The 22,540-nt window shown below is 42.8% G+C and overlaps 1 protein-coding gene across 3 annotated transcripts in view; it reads right to left on the bottom strand.

Moving 5' to 3' along the window:
- spg11 (SPG11 vesicle trafficking associated, spatacsin) overlaps positions 1–22,540 on the bottom strand; it is a 165,635-nt gene that overhangs the window by 34,373 nt on the left and 108,722 nt on the right. For all 3 annotated transcript variants that reach the window (XM_084334705.1, XM_084334706.1, XM_084334707.1), the window contains exons 25-28: positions 19,226–19,522; positions 17,981–18,181; positions 3,728–3,835; positions 218–383 (exon numbers count right to left, since the gene is read on the bottom strand). In XM_084334705.1, coding sequence (XP_084190831.1) covers positions 218–383; positions 3,728–3,835; positions 17,981–18,181; positions 19,226–19,522 — 772 coding nt within the window. The remainder of the gene's footprint in view (positions 1–217; positions 384–3,727; positions 3,836–17,980; positions 18,182–19,225; positions 19,523–22,540) is intronic.

Raw genomic sequence — 22,540 nt, 5'->3', positions numbered from 1 at the left:
TGTGTCGTGTTAATTACAGCTCAGTGAAATAATGGATGAAAACATTGCAATAGGGATTGCGATCAATTCATTGAGTTGTAATTAACAGGGATGCAACTTTAATTTTTTATTCTTGTTGTGGGGCCCAAGATAATTGAAACATATCACCCGATACATAGTTTAAGAAAGCAGAGGTTTAAACAACGAAACTACAGTGATATATAAGGACAATTCTCACCGTTTGACTTCAGCAACCGCTCCATGTCAGCCAACAGTTTAAGTAGCTTGCGTAGCTCATACTGTGTGGAGCACTGTTGCATCATGGTTAGCAAGAGGACCGAGGCCTGACACTCAACCCACTGGAGAGGGATGCCAGCTGGTGCCACGGCTCCACTGCTCCTCAACTGAAAGATGGATGGTGTGAGAGAGAGAGAGAGAGAGAGAGAGAGAGAGAGAGATCCAAAAAAAATCGCCATTTCCACTTTGATTTAATGTTACCTAACTTAGCCAACATTAGCTAGACTAGCTTCTATGGTTCTAGTGTTCAAGTAGAACCAATACAATTAGCCCCTAATCGGCACAGTGGTGTAGTGGTTAAAGGGAGGTTTCCGCGTTTGCCAGGTACCCAGGTGGGGTATCTCCCGGGCCTTTCTGTGTGGAGTTTGCATGTTCTCCCCGTGCTTGCAAGCGTTTCCCCTCCCGATAAGATAAACCCAATGGAAAAACATGCACAACAGATCGCCAACGCTGTCACGTTCCCTGACGAAGACGGACAGGAGCCCTTGGATTGGTCCCCGGGGCGTAGCCCCATGCCGCAGCCCTTATCTGCTCCCGGCTGCCCTTGGGGGGTAAGGAGGCCCGGATGGGTCAAGCGCAGAGACTCGATTTCATCGGCGACCCAAAGAAATTGCATGTGTGTGTTCCTGTGTGTGCCGCCCATTGCATGTGTGTCACTGCATGATGAATAAAGACTTCTTCAAAAGTCCAGTTTATATTTATAATCGAGACAACTGTGAATGAATGATCATTGCATTTATTTAGTGCTTTTCTTAGCCCCTTACGTGACTGCGATCTGCAAGCCAGGGGCTTTTCGTATCCGCAGTCACTCTCAGCTATACCGCCACCAGGCTCATATTAAGTACCAAGCGCTGAATTCTGAGCTGGGGGTGGGTCAAAAATATATCAGATATGAATTTCAAAGATACCCAGCGTACAATATGGGTTTAACACAGCTTTACGGTGGGGTCTGGAAGCTCGGAGTTGCTACTGTAATAAACAGTTTAAATCATTGTTACAAAACGAGTGGTACTCACAGAGAGAACGTTGGCAAGATGGCGTTTTCTTCTTCTGCCGCTATTTGGCTGCCTGGTGCGCATGCGCTGTGACACCAACGGCGGAAATGGACGTTCGGTCTGTAAGTACCACTCGTTTTGTAACAATGATTTAAACTGTTTATTAGCAACTCCGAGCTTCCAGACCCCACCGTAAAGCTGTGTTAAACCCATATTGTACGCTGGGTATCATTGAAATTCATATCTGATATATTTTTGACCCACCCCCAGCTCAGAATTCAGCGCTTGGTACTTAATATGAGCCTGGTGGCGGCATAGCTGAGAGTGACTGCGGATACGAAAAGCCCCTGGCTTGCAGATCGCAGTCACGTAAGGGGCTATGCTTTTCTAGACACACTCAAAGCGCTTTTTACAATGTAAAGTGGAATTTGCCTCCATCACCACCACTGTGCAGGCTCAATGGCTTCTATACATAAACACGAGACACACATCATACTACACAATGGCTGAAAGGCTCAGGGATTGATATCAGCCAATTAAGGGGGGAAGGGATGATTAGGTGGCCTTCATGTCAGAGACCTGATTGGGAATTTGGCCAGGAACGTCGGGGACCTCGGTTTAACGTCTCTTTCGAAGGATGGCACTCACAGCTGTAGGCTACAGTGTCCCTATCACCGTAACAGGGACATTGTTACTGCCAAGTTCAGAGGACAGAGTGCCCCCTGCTGGACAACAACACCACTTTCCGACAATGTCCTTGAATGGGGCTTGAACCTGTGATCTTGTTTTTTATTTATTTTTATGTTTTTGGTAGATATTTTATTGTTTTTTCTCCGGGCAGTCCGGCAGAGAGAGAGAGGAAGTATGGGAGATAGAGGGGGAAGACATTCGGCAAAGGTCGCCGGGTCCGGGAGTCGAACCCGGGATGGACGCGTTGCACCGCAGCGCTGTATGTGGTGCGCCGCATTTTTGGAAGACACCAGTTTACTCAACTTAAACTGATACTTTTAGACTCAAGAACCATGTAGACTCAAACAAAGTTCAATTTCATGACATTTTATTTGGGGAGTGATATTCCACTGTGACTTTCCACATTGCAGCAGTGCATATCAAACTATCCAGACTGTGTTGTGTAGGTTCATAATCTTTGGTGGAGGAATAGATTATTTAATTATTTTAGTGTTACAACCAATAAAGGTAAATGCTTTGAGATGCTTAATGAGAAAATGTGTTTTAATAGTGATTGTGCCATTATGTGTTGTTGTCTCAGTGGGTTCTTCTTTTTCTCTATGTGGATCTTTGTCGTGTGTTTTTTTCCTTTTCATAAAAGTCTTGCTGCATTAAATACAAAAAAAGAATTGATAAAAAAAAGAAAAGAGAAACTCTGTATAGTAGAGACCATAGGAAATAATTTCCGGAACCAGGTGGGTCTTAGAACTATCATGTGACTCCCCAGGTCTATAGGAACCAGGCAGGTCTTAGAACTATCATGTGACTCCCCAGGTCTATAGGAAACAGGCAGGTCTTAGAACTATCATGTGACTCCCCAGGTCTATAGGAACCAGGCAGGTCTTAGAACTATCATGTGACTCCCCAGGTCTATAGGAACCAGGCAGGTCTTAGAACTATCACGTGACTCCCCAGGTCTATAGGAACCAGGTGGGTCTTAGAACTATCATGTGACTCCCCAGGTCTATAGGAACCAGGCAGGTCTTAGAACTATCACGTGACTCCCCAGGTCTATAGGAACCAGGCAGGTCTTAGAACTATCATGTGACTCCCCAGGTCTATAGGAACCAGGCAGGTCTTAGAACTATCACGTGACTCCCCAGGTCTATAGGAACCAGGCAGGTCTTAGAACTATCATGTGACTCCCCAGGTCTATAGGAACCAGGCAGGTCTTAGAACTATCATGTGACTCCCCAGGTCTATAGGAAACAGGCAGGTCTTAGAACTATCATGTGACTCCCCAGGTCTATAGGAACCAGGCAGGTCTTAGAACTGTCATGTGACTCCCCAGGTCTATAGGAACCAGGCAGGTCTTAGAACTATCATGTGACTCCCCAGGTCTATAGGAACCAGGCAGGTCTTAGAACTATCATGTGACTCCCCAGGTCTATAGGAACCAGGCAGGTCTTAGAACTATCATGTGACTCCCCAGGTCTATAGGAACCAGGCAGGTCTTATAACTATTAATTCCAATCTGGTGACAGCTCATAACACCCCAGTGTCTGTCAGTTTGTTTATTTATTTATTAGTGAGACTCACTAATTACATTTCCTGCTTATTCCACAAAATTAACTTGGTTTGAGTCTACACGGTTTTCATTCAAACCAATCAAAGATATTACTGACATGACCTTTAGTATTATTATTATTAATAATAATTATTATTATAACATATGTAATATAAATTAATCTAATATGAACATTATATTGTAATATCTGTACACTTACATTGACCAAGCATCTCTGGAACTCTAGCAGCTTGCCCTTGGCCTCAGGGTAGTTTTTGTAGTCATAGCACAGCTTGTACATAGACAGCACATGGATGAGGGGAGATTCCTGTCAGAGAAAAAGATAGAAAGCGAGAGGACATTACTGACTTGTGTCTTTTTATTATTTATTTATTTTAGGCGTGGCGTGGAGATATGGTATGGAGGCGTGGTGTGGAGGTGAAGGTGGAGGCGTGGTGTGGAGGTGGAGGCGTGGTATGGAGGTGAAGGTGGAGGCGTGGTATGGAGGTGAAGGTGGAGGTGTGGTATGGAGGTGAAGGTGGAGGCGTGGTATGGAGGTGTCAAGTCAAGTCAAGTCAAGAGTTTTAATTGTCACGGCATACAGGTATACAATGAAATGCGGGTGGTCTTGCCCGCAACGATGTGCAATACAGTGGTACATATAATAGAATCAAAAGAAGAAACAACATTGTGCAGTAACAGATAGCAGGTAACATGGAGTGACATCTCGGTATCTGTACATAGTTATTTACAGCGCATGTGTGACATGCTAGTTAGCTTTGGTAGTGCAATACACTGTTCCTGTTATTCTAATTTAAAGTGACCTTTCCTTTGGCCATAAGTGTGCGTGTGTGCGACATGAGTGTGTGCCCGCTCATGTTAAAGTGTTAAGTGGCTGCTCGTGTGTGAGCGTGCACAGTGTGCGTGTCGTGTGTGTGTTCATGTGTGCTTGTGTGTGGACAGTTCAATGTTCTGAGCACTCAATGTACATTGTTCATGGCTCTGATGGCCTGGGGGAAGAAGCTGAGCCTAAACCGCTCTGTCCTAGTAGCTGAGATTTGCAGGCGTCTGCCTGACCTCAGCAGCTGTGGTGTGGTGTGGAGGTGAAGGTGGAGACGTGGTGTGGAGGTGTGGTGTGAAGGTGGAGACGTGGTGTGGAGGTGTGGTGTGGAGGTGAAGGTTTTTTGCAATGCGCTGAGGTAGACAGCGCCTGGGGGCTTTTTAAAACCATGTTCCTGGAGTCTGTAAATAAGCTGGCACCAGAGAAAATGGTCAGGATCAAACAAAGAACTGAACCATGGATTAATGATGTCATTTTAAATTCCATCAATGGGAGAAATGCTAGTAATTTTTTTAGGAAGACCAAGGAAGAGCAGGAATTTAAGAAATTGAGAAATAAAGTGAGTAAATTAATTGATGATGCTAAAAAGAGTTTTTTTTAATGACAAGATGTATTATAAAACCAGAGACAAGCGCCTCTCTCTTATTATCGGCCTATCTTACATTACGCGCAACCAATGCGTCTATCTGACAGCCTTTTCTGTGGAGCGCACTGGACTATTGAGAACTGGTGTTTTAATTTCACACCACACATGTGGTGTGGCTTGTTTGTTATTTCAGCACCCGGCGCTGTCCACCGACTTTTTTCATGTTGAGCAAGCGCTACATTGCACCTCGCTGCCTACCTGTTATTCACTCTCAACATGGATAAAACAAAGTATAAGCATTCTTTAGGTAGTCGTTTCTCTATTTGGACATTATAGCTAACATATAGCCTAGCCTAGTTGGTCTGATATATTACATATATATATATATATATATATATATATATATATATATATAAAATTAAAAAAAAGATTACCGGTATTATTATATATTTTTTTATATTCTGAGGGGCCAGATATTATTGCTGGCGGGCCAATTTCGGCCCGCGGGCCGCCTATTGCCGACCTGTGCTGTCTTACCATGCTCTGTAAAAACTCATGTACATATACCGATATGCCCTACTCTGATTACTTGTATTATTGCACAATGTCGTTCTATTGGATTCTTATTATATTATTATTATTGTATTATGCACAATCGTTGCGGGCAAGACCCCCCTGCATTTCACTGTATACTTGTATGCCGTGACAAATAAAACTCTTGACTTGACTTGGTCTTCTGTTTCTAACAGATCACATTAAGAAAGAGATAGAGAGAGGAAATCTCTGTGGCATGGTGATGTTAGACCTCCAAAAGGCATTTGATATGGTGGACCACACTATCCTCTTAAGGAAGTTAACAGCGATAGGTTTCAATGGTATGGCCACAAACTGGGCCAGCTCATACTTGAGGGGAAGGGAACAACATGTAGAGGTGGGACGGGTCCTTTCAGATCTGAGGACGGTGGACTGTGGGGTCCCTCAGGGCAGTGTGCTGGGGCCCTTGTTCTTCCTCCTTTATATAAATGACATGCAGTCAGCCTGCTCATGTGATCTCCTCCTCTACGCGGATGATTCGGCTCTCATGGTGTCAAACAAAAGCAAAACGGTTATTGAAAGTAGACTTAGCATGAAGTTAGGAAATGTCAGTCAGTGGCTTTCAGAAAATCGACTGTCTCTCCATTTAGGAAAAACAGAATCTATTTTATTTTCTACTACAAGGAAACAGAAAAACCAGGAAGGGTTCAAGGTACAGTTAGGTAGCTCAGTTGTCACCAGTACCAAATCAGTGGTGTATCTATTCTAGGGTGTACTTTAGAAAACACATTCTCGGGCGGCTGATTGGGGCAGTGGGCAAGGCGCTCGCCACAAATGCAGGATACGAATTGGATAATACGAAATTGGGATGAGAGAAAAATTTAAAATGGGGAGAAAAAGTGGATAAAAAAAGAAAACACTCTCAGTGAAAAGTATGTTGAAAAAGGTAATAGCCAAGGTTAACAACAGAATAAAATTGCTAGCAAGAAATTCTAAATACCTGGACAGGAAAGCTCTTGCAGGGGCATTAGTTCAGTCTGCCCAGAACAAGCTAGCTAGGATAGTCCTGCAGCTCCCCACTCTTAGGGTGCTTTCACACCAGAGCTGTTTGGTCCAGACTATCGGACCAGAGTTCGTTTTCTCGGATAGTCCGCTTTTTTTGGGGTGGTGTGAATGCTCAGTCGAACTCTGGTGCGGACCAAACACGCGAACTCTGGTCCGCTGAAAACGTAGGTCTCGGTTCGCTTGATCGGACCAAACGCGGACCAAATATAGGAAGTGACCTGATAAACTGTGCATCTTGGGTAGACGGAAACAAAACAAACACCGCGGTAAACATGTCTCGTGGACAGACGTGGGCGAATGACGAGGTGAAAGCCCTGATAGAAATATGGGCAGAAGACCAAATTAAACAGCTACTTGTGGGCACTCATAAAAACTATGCAGTGTACAACTTGTTTAGCGAGAGGATGGTGGTAATGGGCTTCAATTAGGGATGCACCGATATGAAAATTTGCCACCGATACCGATTGTTCAACTAACACAATCGGCCGATACCGATACTTGTGGCAAAATATTTTTTTTAAATATTTTTTAAATATAATTTTTTTTTGTAATATATATATATTTTTTTTTTATGAAACTACTGTATATTTGTCTTACAAATTGTGCTCACCGATATGAACATAGGCCTCTTTACTTACTTAAAAAAAGGAAACATCAAGAAATAGCACTATCTCTCTCCCAGTATGTTCTGCAGGGCTGCAGCTAGATACTAGTTCTCCCAGCATAGTCTACCTGCTGGGCTGCAGCGAGATACTATTGTCTCAACCAATGACATTTTGATTGACAGTCGATTCTGCCAATTACGTCACACACCGCTTGCACCCGCCTCTGCTGTTACCACCAATCGGCAAGCGTGTTGCATTTTTTACTCGTGCTTTTGTCCGCCATTGATTTTGACGACAGAGGTTTTGAGTAGGGTCGAGCTGCAGCCTCGGAGCCTCGGTCCAGATTGGAACTTCCGCCCTGCCACAGGATTATTACTCCTGTGACAGGGCAATGCGCTGATTGGCGGAAAGTACGGAAGTATCTCGAAGTACGTCTGACGTATCTCGAATTACGTTTGACGTTTCTCTACGTTAGCGAACGTTAAACGTTGTATTCATAAAATAATATAAATTCAGCAGCATGGGGAGGGCCGGGGGGAGGGGAGGTTTCAAGTTTCAAGTTTCTTTAATAGTTGTCATACAGAAGTACAGAATACTTTCATACAAAATGCTTCTTACTGTTGCTAGGTACAGGTAGTAGAAGACATAGAGGTACAGGTCACATAATTATAGTACAGTGGAGAAGTAAAAATAGAATAAAAAGGCAGTGTAAACAATATACAATATTATTAACTCTAATAATAACACGCCTCGCGGGCTCATTATAATACGAGAGCCGTGGGTCTGCATTGTATAGAGCGGATCCCCCGGCCGTATTCAAGCGCTGGAGCGCTTTGCGATGGATCAAACTGTATTAATATAGTAGTAATAATAGTAGTTGGCTAGTTGCGCGCTTCTGGCCACCTCCCGCAGTGCGCGCATACACACATACTGTCTGTAGCCTATACAGTACGTGCAAAATTAGTTGTCAAGAGCCAATCGCACAGGTTGCCTCATCTCATCTGGCTCTGCAAATAGATCTAGAGTCTGAATATCATATATAGCCTGCTGATGATCTCTCTCGAGTCAAATCCATTCTGAGAACGGAATGCAGTGCCCGCGACGAGGGTCTTGATTGATTGATTGATTGATTGATTGATTGAAAATTGTATTAACAGATCATGCTGCACCAAAAGGCCTTTGACACTGTCAATCACTCCATTCTTGATTGAACATTTTATTAACAGATTGCAGAATGGGTACAGTACAGTACAGCTCAATACACACAATTGTTAAGGGGATGCAGACCAGAGAAAGACTTTCGCCTTGGGGGGGGGGGGGGGGGGGGGGGGTCGGGTAGGAGGGGTGGGTGGGTGGGGGACACTGTACAACTGTACAAGCAAAACTGTACATTGGAATATTGACAAAACCATACTTGGTCATTTACTGTACATTGGAGGGGGTTGGGTTACAACACAGGAGCAGAGTATAAACAACAGTACAGGAATGAGAAACAGTACTGTACTGTTGTTTATACTCTGCTCCTGTGTTTTAACCCAATATTAAATATATCACAAACAATACTGTATTTGCAAATCTGGTATGTCATAAATGTATAGATGTAGCTGTACTGTCTATCTGTATGTAGTGTATGTCATATGTTATGATGAATTGAAAATGGGGGACCCTGATGTAAACAAGACAAAAGTCTTTCTCTGGTCTGCATCCCCTTAACAATTGTGTGTATTGAGCTGTACTGTACTGTACCCATTCTGCAATCTGTTAATAAAATGTTCAATCAAGAATGGAGTGATTGACAGTGTCAAAGGCCTTTTGTAGGTCCAGCATGATCTGTTAATACAATTTTCAATCAATCAATCAATCAATCAATCAATCAATCAATCAATCAATCAAGACCCTCGTCGCGGGCACTGCATTCCGTTCTCAGAATGGATTTGACTCGAGAGAGAGAGAGATCATCAGCAGGCTATATATGATATTCAGACTCTAGATCTATTTGCAGAGCCAGATGAGATGAGGCAACCTGTGCGATTGGCTCTTGACAACTAATTTTGCACATACTGTATAGGCTACAGACAGTATGTGTGTATGCGCGCACTGCGGGAGGTGGCCAGAAGCGCGCAACTAGCCAACTACTATTATTACTACTATATTAATACAGTTTGATCCATTGCAAAGCGCTCCAGCGCTTGAATACGGCCGGGGGATCCGCTCTATACAATGCAGACCCACGGCTCTCGTATTATAATGAGCCCGCGAGGCGTGTTATTATTAGAGTTAATAATATTGTATATTGTTTACACTGCCTTTTTATTCTATTTTTACTTCTCCACTGTACTATAATTATGTGACCTGTACCTCTATGTCTTCTACTACCTGTACCTCCCCTCCCCCTGGCCCTCCCCATGCTGCTGAATTTATATTATTTTATGAATACAACGTTTAACGTTCGCTAACGTAGAGAAACGTCAGACGTAATTCGAGATACGTCAGACGTACTTCGAGATACTTCCGTACTTTCCACCAATCAGCGCATTGCCCTGTCACAGGAGTAATAATCCTGTGGCAGGGCGGAAGTTCCAATCTGGACCGAGGCTCCGAGTCTGCAGCTGGACCCTATTGGAGGTTTTCTAGAACAACAACACGGCGCGGCGCGCGGCCGACGTTTAGCTTTTAGCTCCGCAGGATGACTTAAATGAGGCATAATGATTTTACTGCAACTAATGTTATAATAAAACAAAGCCTTTCTATACATGTGTCTGATTGAAAACGTTATTAACAGATTGCAGAATGGGTAAAACTCAGGGCTCTGTGAGCAACGGAAGGAACTGAGCTAGTATGAACGCTTGCTACGTTCGGGTAAATAATATGCTGATGTTATGAACGTGTAACACTAACTATGTAAGGGATAATGTATAGCTACGAGGTCATTGTCGCAAAATAATTGACCGACACGTAGTTTAAAATACCGAGCCGCCTCGGCGAGGTGTTTTAAACGTCAGTGAAGGTCAATTATTTTGCGATGATGACCGAGTATAGCTATACATTATCCCGCTTATTACATGGCTAACTTACTAACAATATACCTAATTCATTTGACAAATCGCAGTTGTTCTGTGGCTCTGTCAGCCCAAATAAAGTGATTATTATTATCGCGGGCAGCCCGGCAGGTGTGTCTGATTGGCTGCACTGAAACAGTGTGTGTCAGTGGGGCTTGATTACTCCAGCTGCGAAAAACAATAATCACCGGTGGTTATCGAAAAATAATTCACCGCTGTCGGGGGCTATTGACCAATCACAAGCAAGCATTTCGGCGAATGTGAAAACGCCATGTAATAAGTAAGGGATAATGTATAGCTACGAGGTCATTGTCGCAAAATAATTGACCGACACGTAGTTTAAAATACCGAGCCGCCTCGGCGAGGTGTTTTAAACGTCAGTGAAGGTCAATTATTTTGCGATGATGACCGAGTATAGCTATACATTATCCCGCTTATTACATGGCTAACTTACTAACAATATACCTAATTCATTTGACAAATCGCAGTTGTTCTGTCAGCCCAAATAAAGTGATTATTATTATCGCGGGCAGCCCGGCAGGTGTGTCTGATTGGCTGCACTGAAACAGTGTGTGTCAGTGGGCTTGATTGCAAACAGCTGCGCACAGCGGTCATTATTGTTCCACAGCGGTCATTATTGTCTGATAACTGACCTCTGACGCGCGCTATTGACCAATCACAAGCAAGCATTTCGGCGAATGTGAAAACGCCATGTAATAAATAATGTTAATGCCACAAAACGAATGCCTTGTTAATCATAAGTAGTAACTTTGATGCAGTAGCTTGTGTGTGTGGGCCGGGGGCGGCGTTGTGCAGGTAGGTCGCGAGTGAACTTTTTTTTGTCTTGACGCTACACAAATTGATGGATATTTATCGGCTACTGCCATGTTATAATAAAACAAAGCCTTTCTATACATGTGTCTGATTGAAAACGTTATTAACAGATTGCAGAATGGGTAAAACTCAGGGCTCTGTGAGCAACGGAAGGAACTGAGCTAGTATGAACGCTTGCTACGTTCGGGTAAATAATATGCTGATGTTATGAACGTGTAACACTAACTATATAATGTTAATGCCACAAAACGAATGCCTTGTTAATCATAAGTAGTAACTTTGATGCAGTAGCTTGTGTGTGTGTGTGGGCCGGGGGCGGCGTTGTGCAGGTAGGTCGCGAGTGAACTTTTTTTTGTCTTGACGCTACACAAATTGATGGATATTTATCGGCTATTGCCATCGGCACATTCGAGCTTATCGGCCGATAGGCCGATTGCAGTCAACAAGGCACTTATCGGCCGATACCGATACCCGACCGATACATCGGTGCACCCCTAGCTTCAATAGAACAATGGATCAATGCCACAAACTGCGTCAGCAATATATTAATAAATAAGCAGAGAATTAAATTAGATGTCCATAACATTTGTGTTTTTAATTAGCATAGCCTAAATAAATATGAATTCAAGAAGTTTAATACTGAATTAATGACATATTTATTAACAGGCTGAAAGTTAACTTAAAACTAATAACAGGCTGAAAAAACAATTAGACTATTTAATATAGGCTAAACACATTATTATCGTTATTATTGGCGCATACACTCTATCAGATGTCTGTCATAAAACGATAAAGCGAACAGAAATGCGGGAACGTTTTGATTATATTTAAAAGGCGTTGACATTGAATCTAAATCTATAGTTTATTATCCGTGGCCGTCAGATAGACTCATTGGTTGCTCGTAATGTGGGATAGACCGGTCTATCAAGAGAGAGATAGACCAGTCTATTAAAAATAATTAATTAACAGGAACAATTTAAATAAATAACGTTGGAGATGATTTGTGTGTACTAATTTAAGGCAGACATAGCCCCTTTCGTGACTGTGATGCAAGTCATCACAGTCACGAAAGGGGCTAAGGCAGTCAATGAGTTGTGCTCTCTCCCTCTATAGACCGGTCTATCTCTCTCTCGATAGACTCATTGGTTGCGCGTATATAGGATAGACATGTCACATTACACTTGTGACGGAGACAGACTTTCAACCTTCATTTGGGAAAAATAAATAATATGTTTAATAATAAGTAAGACAACGGATCCGTTTAACGAATTCCATATAAATCTATAGTTTATTATCCGCGTCAGATAGACGGCCAGTGTCAGTTGGTATGATGACCTGGCTGGACGTTATACTTGGCACAAGAAAGACCCACATCCAGCCCGAAACATATCGTTGAGTCTTTCGAAGATGAGACCCATCAGAAGGCATCACCAGCACCGCCTCCGGCTCGCAGTCACACACACACATTTCCACTCTCTATTGTGTCCAATAGACGAGCGCCCTTTTCGACCGCGTGACATTGTTCAGAAAGTTTGGTGCGCTTGACAAATTGCAATGTGAACGCAGACTAACCAAATGAAGAATGCAACAATGTTGCAACTTCACCCCCGAACCGCACAGAGTCCGCCAAAACTATATGTGAAAGCACCCTTACTCACTTAGACCAGCCCCACTTCAACAGCCTAGGGTGGCTCAGGGTGGACAAAAGAGTATCCATGATAAAACTATGCCTACACTGTAAGAAAAAAAGCTGCAAGAAAACGGTAAATGTCTGGCATCAATGGTTGCCAAATACTTACTGTCAAATTACAGTAAAATCAAATACATTTACAGATTACAACCTTTATTTAATGGTTAATATTTTGATAAAAGGTAATTTACTGTATTTTTATGGCATTTACACTTAACACTATCATTGCCGGCCTTGTTTACCTTTTTACCCCGTTGAATGCCATCATCCACTTCAATGTTAGTGTTAAAAACGCATAATCTATGTTTTAAATTATGGCTATGTGTCTAATCTGCCCGTCGCTTATCAATGACTTTTTTTGCAGTCAACATTGTCGAAGCGGATTGTTTTTTTTTTTTTTAATCGGTTCATATCCTTTTTATAGCATTTCGAAAAGCTATCGTTCTCTCGAAAATGTTCGGAAAATTTAAAGATTCCCCCATAAACGGCATTTATTGGAATATTCTCGAATACACTAGACACGTTGTAATTTTTCGGCCTATTTATGAATCGTTTTCAAATAAACGCTAGATTATCGATAGTATATGTGTACTTATGCACGCTATAGAGGCGGACTGAAAAATCTATTATCCATTTACTCAGCATCACACACACACACACACACACACACACACACATGCACGGCACATGCTGATATCTCAGTGAATACAGCTCTGATTATCCTAAAACTGGTAACATAGACTCCTTACCTTAGATCAGAGTTTCTCCAAAAAGATTATTCCAATTCCTGATCGCCATTCCAAATATCGATCGCGTTTATTGATTGATTATTGGCTGCTGTAAATATATATTCCAGGCTGCTTTCCAACTCGCGATCAGATCCCTCATCATCAGATGGCTCGCCAGCACAATGGAGCCAGTAGGCTCCCCCCACAGGGATCTCCCAGTATAATCGACTGACCTGCAGTTACACAGGGATAGACGATAGGGGGCGGTTTTTTCCCATCTGAGCTCCTAGAGGGTCTGCTGTACCAACGGGAGACTCGGTTGATGAAATATGAATTCAGATCGCTAATAAAAAAATCAAACGACAATACACGTCGTCGGCACTCAACGGGGGGCATGATAAGACAAGAATACACGTCGTCGGCATTCAAAGTGTTAAAGTAGAAAAACAAAAGTAATCTGTAAAATAATAGTGATTTTCCTGTGAAAAAAAACATTTCTATTTCTCCCTTTTACAGTGTAGTCTATAGGATTTATAAAGGGGAGGTGCCAAGCTACCTTCACAATTACTTCCAATATGTAAAAAACAATCATAGACATGAAACCAGAGGTAGAGACACAAACATAGTTCCGTTTAGATTTAAACTAATTTCTTATGGCCAGCAGACCTTCCTTAACTCAGCTGCAGTACTGTGGAACAGCCTGCTCAGCAGCATTAAACAGGCCCCCAGGTTAACTGGCTTCAAAAAATGGCTATCGGCATAGGAAAGAGAGGGTAGCGGCAGCTACGTGGCGTAGTGGGCAAGGCGCTCGCCACGAAATCTGGAGACGCTGGGCTCGCCTGTTCGAGCCCAGCGCTCCACATTTGCTTTCAGTTTAGCTGGTCGTCCGTACTAATACACATTGGCCGTATTAGGGGGTGGGAAACTGATGGGTGGGGATCGGGCGTTGTGGACAGCGACTCCTACAGGTCGGTTGGTGCGCCTGCGCAGTAGAATCAGGAAGTGTCGGGGGCAGCGTGCGCCTCCCACGCGTTACTACTCCTCGCCACTGAGAGATCGAGCTGCGCAGGTGAAAAGATGCGACTGACTGCTGTTACCTCAAGTACCGGAGGGGACTTGTGCTATGTATGACTTAGTCCACATTGCAGCCGGCTTGTGGGAGGCAAGAAACAGCGTTCGTGACAGGGGAGGGTTGAATTGGATGATACGAAATTGGGATGGGAGAAAAATATAGAAAATGGGAGAAAAAGTGGATCAAAAAAAAGGAAAGAGAGGGTAGCATATTTATTTATTATTCTTTTATCTTCAACTGTATATGCATATTGTATCTTAATGTTTTGTGATGTTGTTTTATGTTGATGTATAAATAAGTGCTTGCATTTTATCATGTTTTATCCCTTATCCACAATAAAATCAATCAATCAATCAAGGTGTGATGTGGAGGTGATGATGGAGGCGTGGTGTGGAGGCGTGATGTGGAGGTGATGATGGAGGCGTGATGTGGAGGTGATGATGGAGGTGTGATGTGGAGATGAAGGTGGAGGCGTGATGTGGAGGTGATGATGGAGGCGTGATGTGGAGGTGATGATGGAGGCGTGATGTGGAGGTGAAGGTGGAGGCGTGATGTGGAGGTGATGATGGAGGCGTGATGTGGAGGTGATGATGGAGGCGTGATGTGGAGGTGAAGGTGGAGGCGTGGTGTGGAAGTGAAGGTGTGGTGTGGAGGTGAAGGCGTGGTGTGGAGGTGAAGGTGTGGTGTGGAGGTGAAGATGGAGGTGTGGAGGTGAAGATGGAGGTGTGGAGGTGAAGATGGAGGTGTGGAGGTGAAGGTGTAGAGGTGAAGGTGTGGTGTGGAGGCGTGGTGGTGTGGTGTGGAGGTGAAGGTGTGGAGGTGAAGATGGAGGTGTGGAGGTGAAGGTGTGGAGGTGAAGGCGTGGTGTGGAGGTGAAGGCGTGGTGTGGAGGTGAAGGTGTGGTGTGGAGGTGAAGATGGAGGTGTGGAGGTGAAGGTGTGGAGGCGTGGTGTGGAGGTGAAGGTGTGATGTGGAGATGAAGGTGGAGGCGTGATGTGGAGGTGATGATGGAGGTGTGATGTGGAGGTGATGATGGAGGCGTGATGTGGAGGTGAAAGTGTGATGTGGAGGTGAAGGTGTGGTGGTGAAGATGGAGGCGTGATGTGGAGGTGGAGGCGTGATGTGGAGGTGGAGGCGTGGTGTGGAGGTGAAGATGGAGGTGTGGAGGTGAAGGTGTGGAGGTGAAGGTGGAAGATGGAGGTAAACTTATACACCTGCATATAACCCATATAACTATACCTGACCTGTATCACTGTACATATTAATATTACAACTCAGTACATACATCTGATTAGCACTACATCCGGTAGTACTAATTTATATTTATACCCAGTTTAATCACCTGTACATTGTATATTACTATTGCACTTTACTGTTACATTTGCACTCAGGTTGGATGCCAAACTTATTTTTATAGTAAGTACTGTACTTGTGCTGTATAATGACAATGACAATACATTTTAAATTTAATCTAATATGGATTTTTGTTCAAAAAGGTTATCAAATTGCAATCTCTTCATATGGACCCTCCAAACAATTTAGCACCTCAAAGATTTTGCCACCTTAGGTGGTACCAATATCTGGTTTGGCTCATGGACTAGTACTCCCTACATAGGTGGGATATTAGGGATGTGCATAACAGTTATTTTGATAGTCCACTATCCGCTGTCATTAACCGGATGAATGTTTTTTTTTCTATTTTACTTAAGTGGTTTCAAGTGGTTTGCTGTGCGCACCTATCCATTTCACATTCTAATTATCTCTCTCTCTCAACACGACAATACACATATACAGTATCTAACATTGCCAGACAACATTCATATAACATAGGCTACATACAGCGACCATCTACGAGTTCTGCTCATCATCACACAACAATGCTTGGTAGTTCATAACATTAGCTAACTACACAAATACAGCGCTGTGATTTACTCATCATTAGTAGCAAAACTGACAGAAACTCATGTCCACAGTACAATACAGTCCCCGTCTTCATTTGCAAAATCCGTAGTAGTGTGGACATGCAGAGTCTGAGATTGTGAAAATGATGACATACACCCACTCTCGCTTCCAAAACAAATGGCCAAGTGCAGCACACCGAAATATTGTTGCATCTTCTAGCATGAAAATTTAGTAAAGGACTACAGCCCCCTCAGCATCGACGGGGCACCGGTTGAGAGAGTGAACAGTTTCAAGTACCTCGGAGCCCACATATCCGAGGACTTGACATGGACCACACACATTGACAGTGTTGTGAAGAAGGCACGACAACGCCTCTACTTCCTCAGGCGCCTAAGGAAGTTCCAAGTCAGTCAGAAGATCCTTAGGAACTTCTACTCATGTACAATAGAGAGCATCCTGACCGGCAACATCACCTCCTGGTTTGGGAATAGCACTGCACAAGACCGTAGCAGACTACAAAGAGTGACACGTTCAGCCGAACGCACAATTGGAGGGGGGCTTCCCACCCTCCAGAACATTTACATCAAGCGGTGCAAGGGGAAGGCTAAGAGAATTATTAAGGACTCGAGCCACCCGAACAACTGCCTCTTTGAACTGCTGCGGTCAGGCAAGCGATACCGGAGTCTTAAGGCGAGCACAGAAAGACTCAGAAGAAGCTTCTATCCCCAGGCCATCAGGCTGCTAAATGAACAATAATCGCTAAACGAACAATAATCACTATGCAACAACCATCAAATGCACACAGCACACACACCCACACGCACACACTCACTCAAACAAACAACACACTGCAGCACCCACTCTCCCCACTCTAGATCACACAAACACACTTACACTTTATATTTATTGATAAAGGATTTGCACTACAACTCGTACACCTACTGTGAATTGTACCTAAATTGCACCTCGTCCCATTTCTCCATTTCTGCCTTGCACTATATAGTATTGTATATTAGTACACTGCACAGTATTGTATATTGTATGGTAACTACGTCTATTCTGCATCGAACATTGTACATATGTCTAAACTGAACACTGTGACCTCTTTTTTTACTTCTAATTTTACTATGTTTTTATTTCATACTTATCTTGTCTTGCACAGTCTCTGGAGCGCAACAGTAAGAAGCATTTTGTACAAAAGTATTCTGTACTTCTGTATGACAACTATTAAAGAAACTTGAAACTTGAAGAAACTTGAAACTAAACACTATATGCCCACAACGATGGAACTTATACTGTAATTGACGGCCACTAGCTGTGGGGCCTTACCTCCGTAGACCAGACCGTCTCATTTAACAAGGCTAATGTTTTTTTTTTTTCTTCTTCAGACACAGAGTGATAATATGACTTATGAAAGGGAATTAGAATCTTAGCTGTGGGTATATGCTCATTATACGATGGCTATGAACCAATCAGATTGCTTGATTTCAGCTACCCGTTTTATAATAATACAGTATGTCCAGGTACAGTCTGTATTGGACTGAGTGGTATATTTACCCTGTGAAAGAGCTGGAAGCCCTGCAGGAGTGGGCGGATTTTGCTTTTCCTCAGCAGTGTCTTCCAGATGATTGACAGGTCATGCAGATTCCACATGTGGTGCCTGGGGCTCTCGTCCAGGTGGGCTGTGGCCTCGCCGGCTGTGACCTCATCAACAGAGGTCAGCACCCAGACACACAGGCACTGGAGCAGGTCAGCCTCCTGCCAGTCAAGAATCAGAATCAGACACTTTATTTGACCAAATACAAGGAATGTACAGGAATCTTTGCAAATGGACAATGGTGCAAAAACATATCACCAATATAAAAACACACCACCAATAAAAAAACATGTCACCAATATAAAAATATATCACCAATATAAATGGAACAATATCACATATTATTAAAGGCTGATTTATGCTAGGGCACTCAACAAGTTTGATAATAGTGTCACTCAACAGATACAGTGAGGTCCATAACTATTTGGACATTGACACAATTTTCATAATTTTAGTTCTGTACACCACTACAATGGACTTGGAATGAAACAATGTGCTTTGAGTGCAGACTTTCAGCTTTAATTTGAGGGCATTTACATCCAAATCAGAAGAAATTTCTACATGTAAACCCCCCTTTTTAAGGGACTAAAAGTAATTGGACAATGGTCACTTTTAATACTTGGTTGGAAATTCTCCGCTCATAATAGCCTGCTGGTATCCTGCATTTCAATGAAGTCATGCTTCAAATGTTAAATATATGAATTCTGATTAAGTTTTTGTTCCAGACCTCATGATACATTTAATAATGATATGATCTCGTATTTATTATTATTATAATTATTTAAATCCGAGGATGTCTATAGAATTGATGTGAACGCAATCACCAATGATTTCTCACAAATGAAACCCTTAAACACTTTGGGCGTATTCTTTGTCACGCTAGAGCCATCTACTGTAGCTGGTCTAGCCTGTGTTTCTCACTAAATGCAGCTGAAGCCGAGGTCACTTCAATAAAGTATTTCAACAACTATTTGAGCACCACTTATGTTTTTTGTTTATTTTCTATGTGAAGATCATTTGAAAAATACAAATGATCATCAAGTTATGCATGTCAAATTGATATAAATATTTTTCATCATGTGGTATGCCTTTGGAGACCTATTTCTGAATGCGCTGTGGCTATCAGCTGCGATTCTCTGGAAAACGGCATCATGGCATTATTTCAGGCAGATAAGATCTGTAGAAGTCTTAGGTGCATGTCTTACCTGAAGACAGGCAGCCAGTACCGTTAGCGTAGGGCAGCGCTGTCCCACAGCCTCCCCTAGTAGGTATCTGGCCGGGCTGGGCTCCTCCTGGCTCTGCAGCAGCACCTGGAACAGCTCCCTAGGAGGCTCTGGGCCCTCCTCCTCGCTGGCCAGGGCCAGGGTGTCACTCTGGGCCCCAGCCACCTCCTCCTCCTGGCCCTCCCCACTCCTCCACTGGCAGTGGAGCTGGAGGTCCTGGAAAGCCAGCATCAGGTGGGCCTGGAGGGCGGGGCCAAAGTGAGCAGCCAGAGACCTCACCTGGGTACACATTTATTAAAGTTTCTTATACACTTCAATACATCAAGATTATGCTTGCGACCAAATTCAAGCCAAAGTTGTGATTTATACAAAGGTTATCTTTAGTAGTTGTGAGTGAGATAAGGGGTCATTACTGCTGGTGGGGTAGCTGTGAATGAGATAAAGGATCATTACTGCTGGTGGGGTAGCTGTGAGTGAGATAAAGGGTCATTACTGCTGGAGGGGTAGTTGTGAGTGAGATAAAGGGTTGTTACTGCTGGAGGGGTAGCTGTGAGTGAGATAAGGGGTCATTACTGCTGGGGGGGTAGCTGTGAGTGAGCTAAAGGGTCATTACTAGGGATGGGTACCGAATTTGGTACTTTTAAAAAGGTACTTACCGAAACACGTCGGTACTACCGAGTATCGATTCACGTGAGATACAGTTAAAAAAAGAATATATATATATATATATATATATATATATATATATATATATATATATATATATATATATATATATATATATATTTTCTTTTTATAAATTTCTTTTTTTTTTATGTCAACGTTCACACAATATACGCTTACCTAGGATTTTACTTGATTCAACAACAAAGCAGTCGGGGCAATGGCAAGCCGAAAAGTTTGGATTTCTTTTTCCACAACTGAGGTAGGTAGATTACATTCTTAGAGACTAAAGTACAGAAAAAAGCTACCGTTGGGTACCGGTATCGATTCACAGGTACCGGTACCGTATCGGTTCAAATGTGAACGGTACCCATCCCTATTAGGGATGCTCGATATTGGCTTTTTTACCGATACCGATATACCGATATTGTCCAACTCTTAATTTCCGATACCAATATCAACCGATATCAACCGATACCGATATATGCAAAAAACGGAATAATTTCAGGTAATTAACATTACATATCTCTTGTTGTGGAATTAACACAACATTATGCATACTTTTGACTATAAATAAAATCAGAATTTGTTCTTACTTGCTTGCCTGGGTAAATAAAGGTTATAGAAATGTTAAAAAAAATACAAAAAAAATTGAAAACCGATACAGATATTTTCCGATATCACATTTTAATACCGATATTGGCCGATAATATCGGTAGGCCGATAATATCGGACATCCCTACTAGTTGTTACTGCTGGTGGGGTAGCTGTGAGTGAGATAAAGGGTCATTACTGCTGGGGGGTAGTTGTGAGTAAGATAACGGGTCATACCTGCTGGGGGGGTAGTTGTGGGTAAGGCCTTGTCCAGACTAAAATGATTTTGATCCGTTTCGTTTTCGTTTCGTTTTAAGGTTTCCGTAAAAACGAAAATGTCGCAAGATAATAAGTGCATGCCACAAATTTACAAAATAAATGTCTTTCCTGTTTCTTTTATTTTGAAAACCCCCGACCGGAAGTGTTATAGTGTCTGTTGCTAGGAGCTTAACTTGTGTCGGCCGGTTCTGTGCTTTTCGAGCTAACGTAACGTCATTCGTTTCCAAAGGAGAGGAGAGAAAGACCGCGGCTCACATGCAGCTCAAACTACCTGTTGGAATAAATTCATTGATTGATGTTTAACTTGTCCCTGTGTGTGTCCAGTCATTTCGACTAGCAAACGTTGTCATAACGTTACCTCAGGATACCACTGTCTATTGTATTTAGTTGGTTAGCTATTTAGCTAATGTGGATAGCATTTTGAATAGCATTAACACATTGGACGCCAACAACGTCATAATTCGTTATTGCCTGCCATGCGTTGAACGCCAACAACGTGATAATTCGTTGTTGGGATCAATATTTCATTTTTTCGCCATGGCATTCATAATTCATCCAGCCTCCCTGTGGGACTGCAGCTGCACCCTGTCTGATATTGCAACGCCTCAATACCGCCGCCTGGTGGATGATCGGGCGCGTTACACTCCACGGCAAACCGGAAGTGGCGCTGGTGCATCGAGGAAATCCCTCCGGCAGTAATATCTTGTTACGTGGGTCCAGACAAACACTTGAGTGCATCGGATCGCTTTTGAAACGCAATCATCTATATGATTTCGGTGTTTATTGCGTCATACAAACGGGAAATGGATCTAGCAGATCAACGTCAAATAATTGGAATATTTTTCCTCCAGTCTCATCTGCGAACGGTAAGAGGAATATAACGTTATTTTCAGCCCGATTGTTTATTCATTTCACGGCAATCCATCTGAATAATATATCAACCCATACTAAATAAAGTTACTGACGACCAAGGAATTATAAACGACCCCCCCCCCCCTTTCCTTCACGCATGATGAAGCATAATGTATACCGATCATATATATTTGAATTTTTTAATATAGCGTGTATAGGAAAGAAACGCCAATCGATAATCTATCATATGCTTCAGGGCCTATAACTCACGTTTTTGGAATTACAGCAGAAAACCTTAAAAACATACTTATATTCGACTGTATTAACACAACAATGTATGAATGAAAAAATATAACGTTCCCACATCCGGAACGATAGATACCCGATGTTGAATGGGCCATAGTAATGTCAATATAGCTATAATATTTAAAAAGTTATAGCCCTGCAAAGAAGGTAAACATCTCCATAGGCTTACAGTGGTGGCAGACTGGACCCAATGATGGGTACAATGCACGGCCAATGTGTTAATGCTAGCTGGCTGGCTACAGCTTTATTTAATAAATTATGGAGGCTTTTTAATCGTCAAGGTAAGAGAGGATTTGTCATGATCAACTGAAGGCGTATGCTATGGAACAATATGTGCTTGGGTTTTCAGGAAAAAAAAGGCCAGCTATGTGACGCTAATCTCTAGTTAGTATCGTGTATTGCATCACAGTAGCCTCGGTCGGGATTGTATGTAAGCACAGCAGAACCCCGCTCTGCTTCAGACAGATAGAGAGAGCACATCATATGTAAAGCTGTAAAAGCCAGATCAAGCTCAATAGCTGTACATGCCATTGTTTCACACGCGGGGTAGGGAGAGGTGGGCTATCGCGTCATCGGTTCAGGAGAAGACGCGTATCGCTTGTA

This window comes from Notolepis coatsorum (genome assembly GCF_963971535.1).
Source record: "Notolepis coatsorum genome assembly, chromosome: 18".
Taxonomy (NCBI): Eukaryota; Metazoa; Chordata; class Actinopteri; order Aulopiformes; family Paralepididae; genus Notolepis; species Notolepis coatsorum.
Note: the sequence above shows the minus strand (reverse complement) of the source record. Positions and strands in the feature narration are given on the sequence as shown.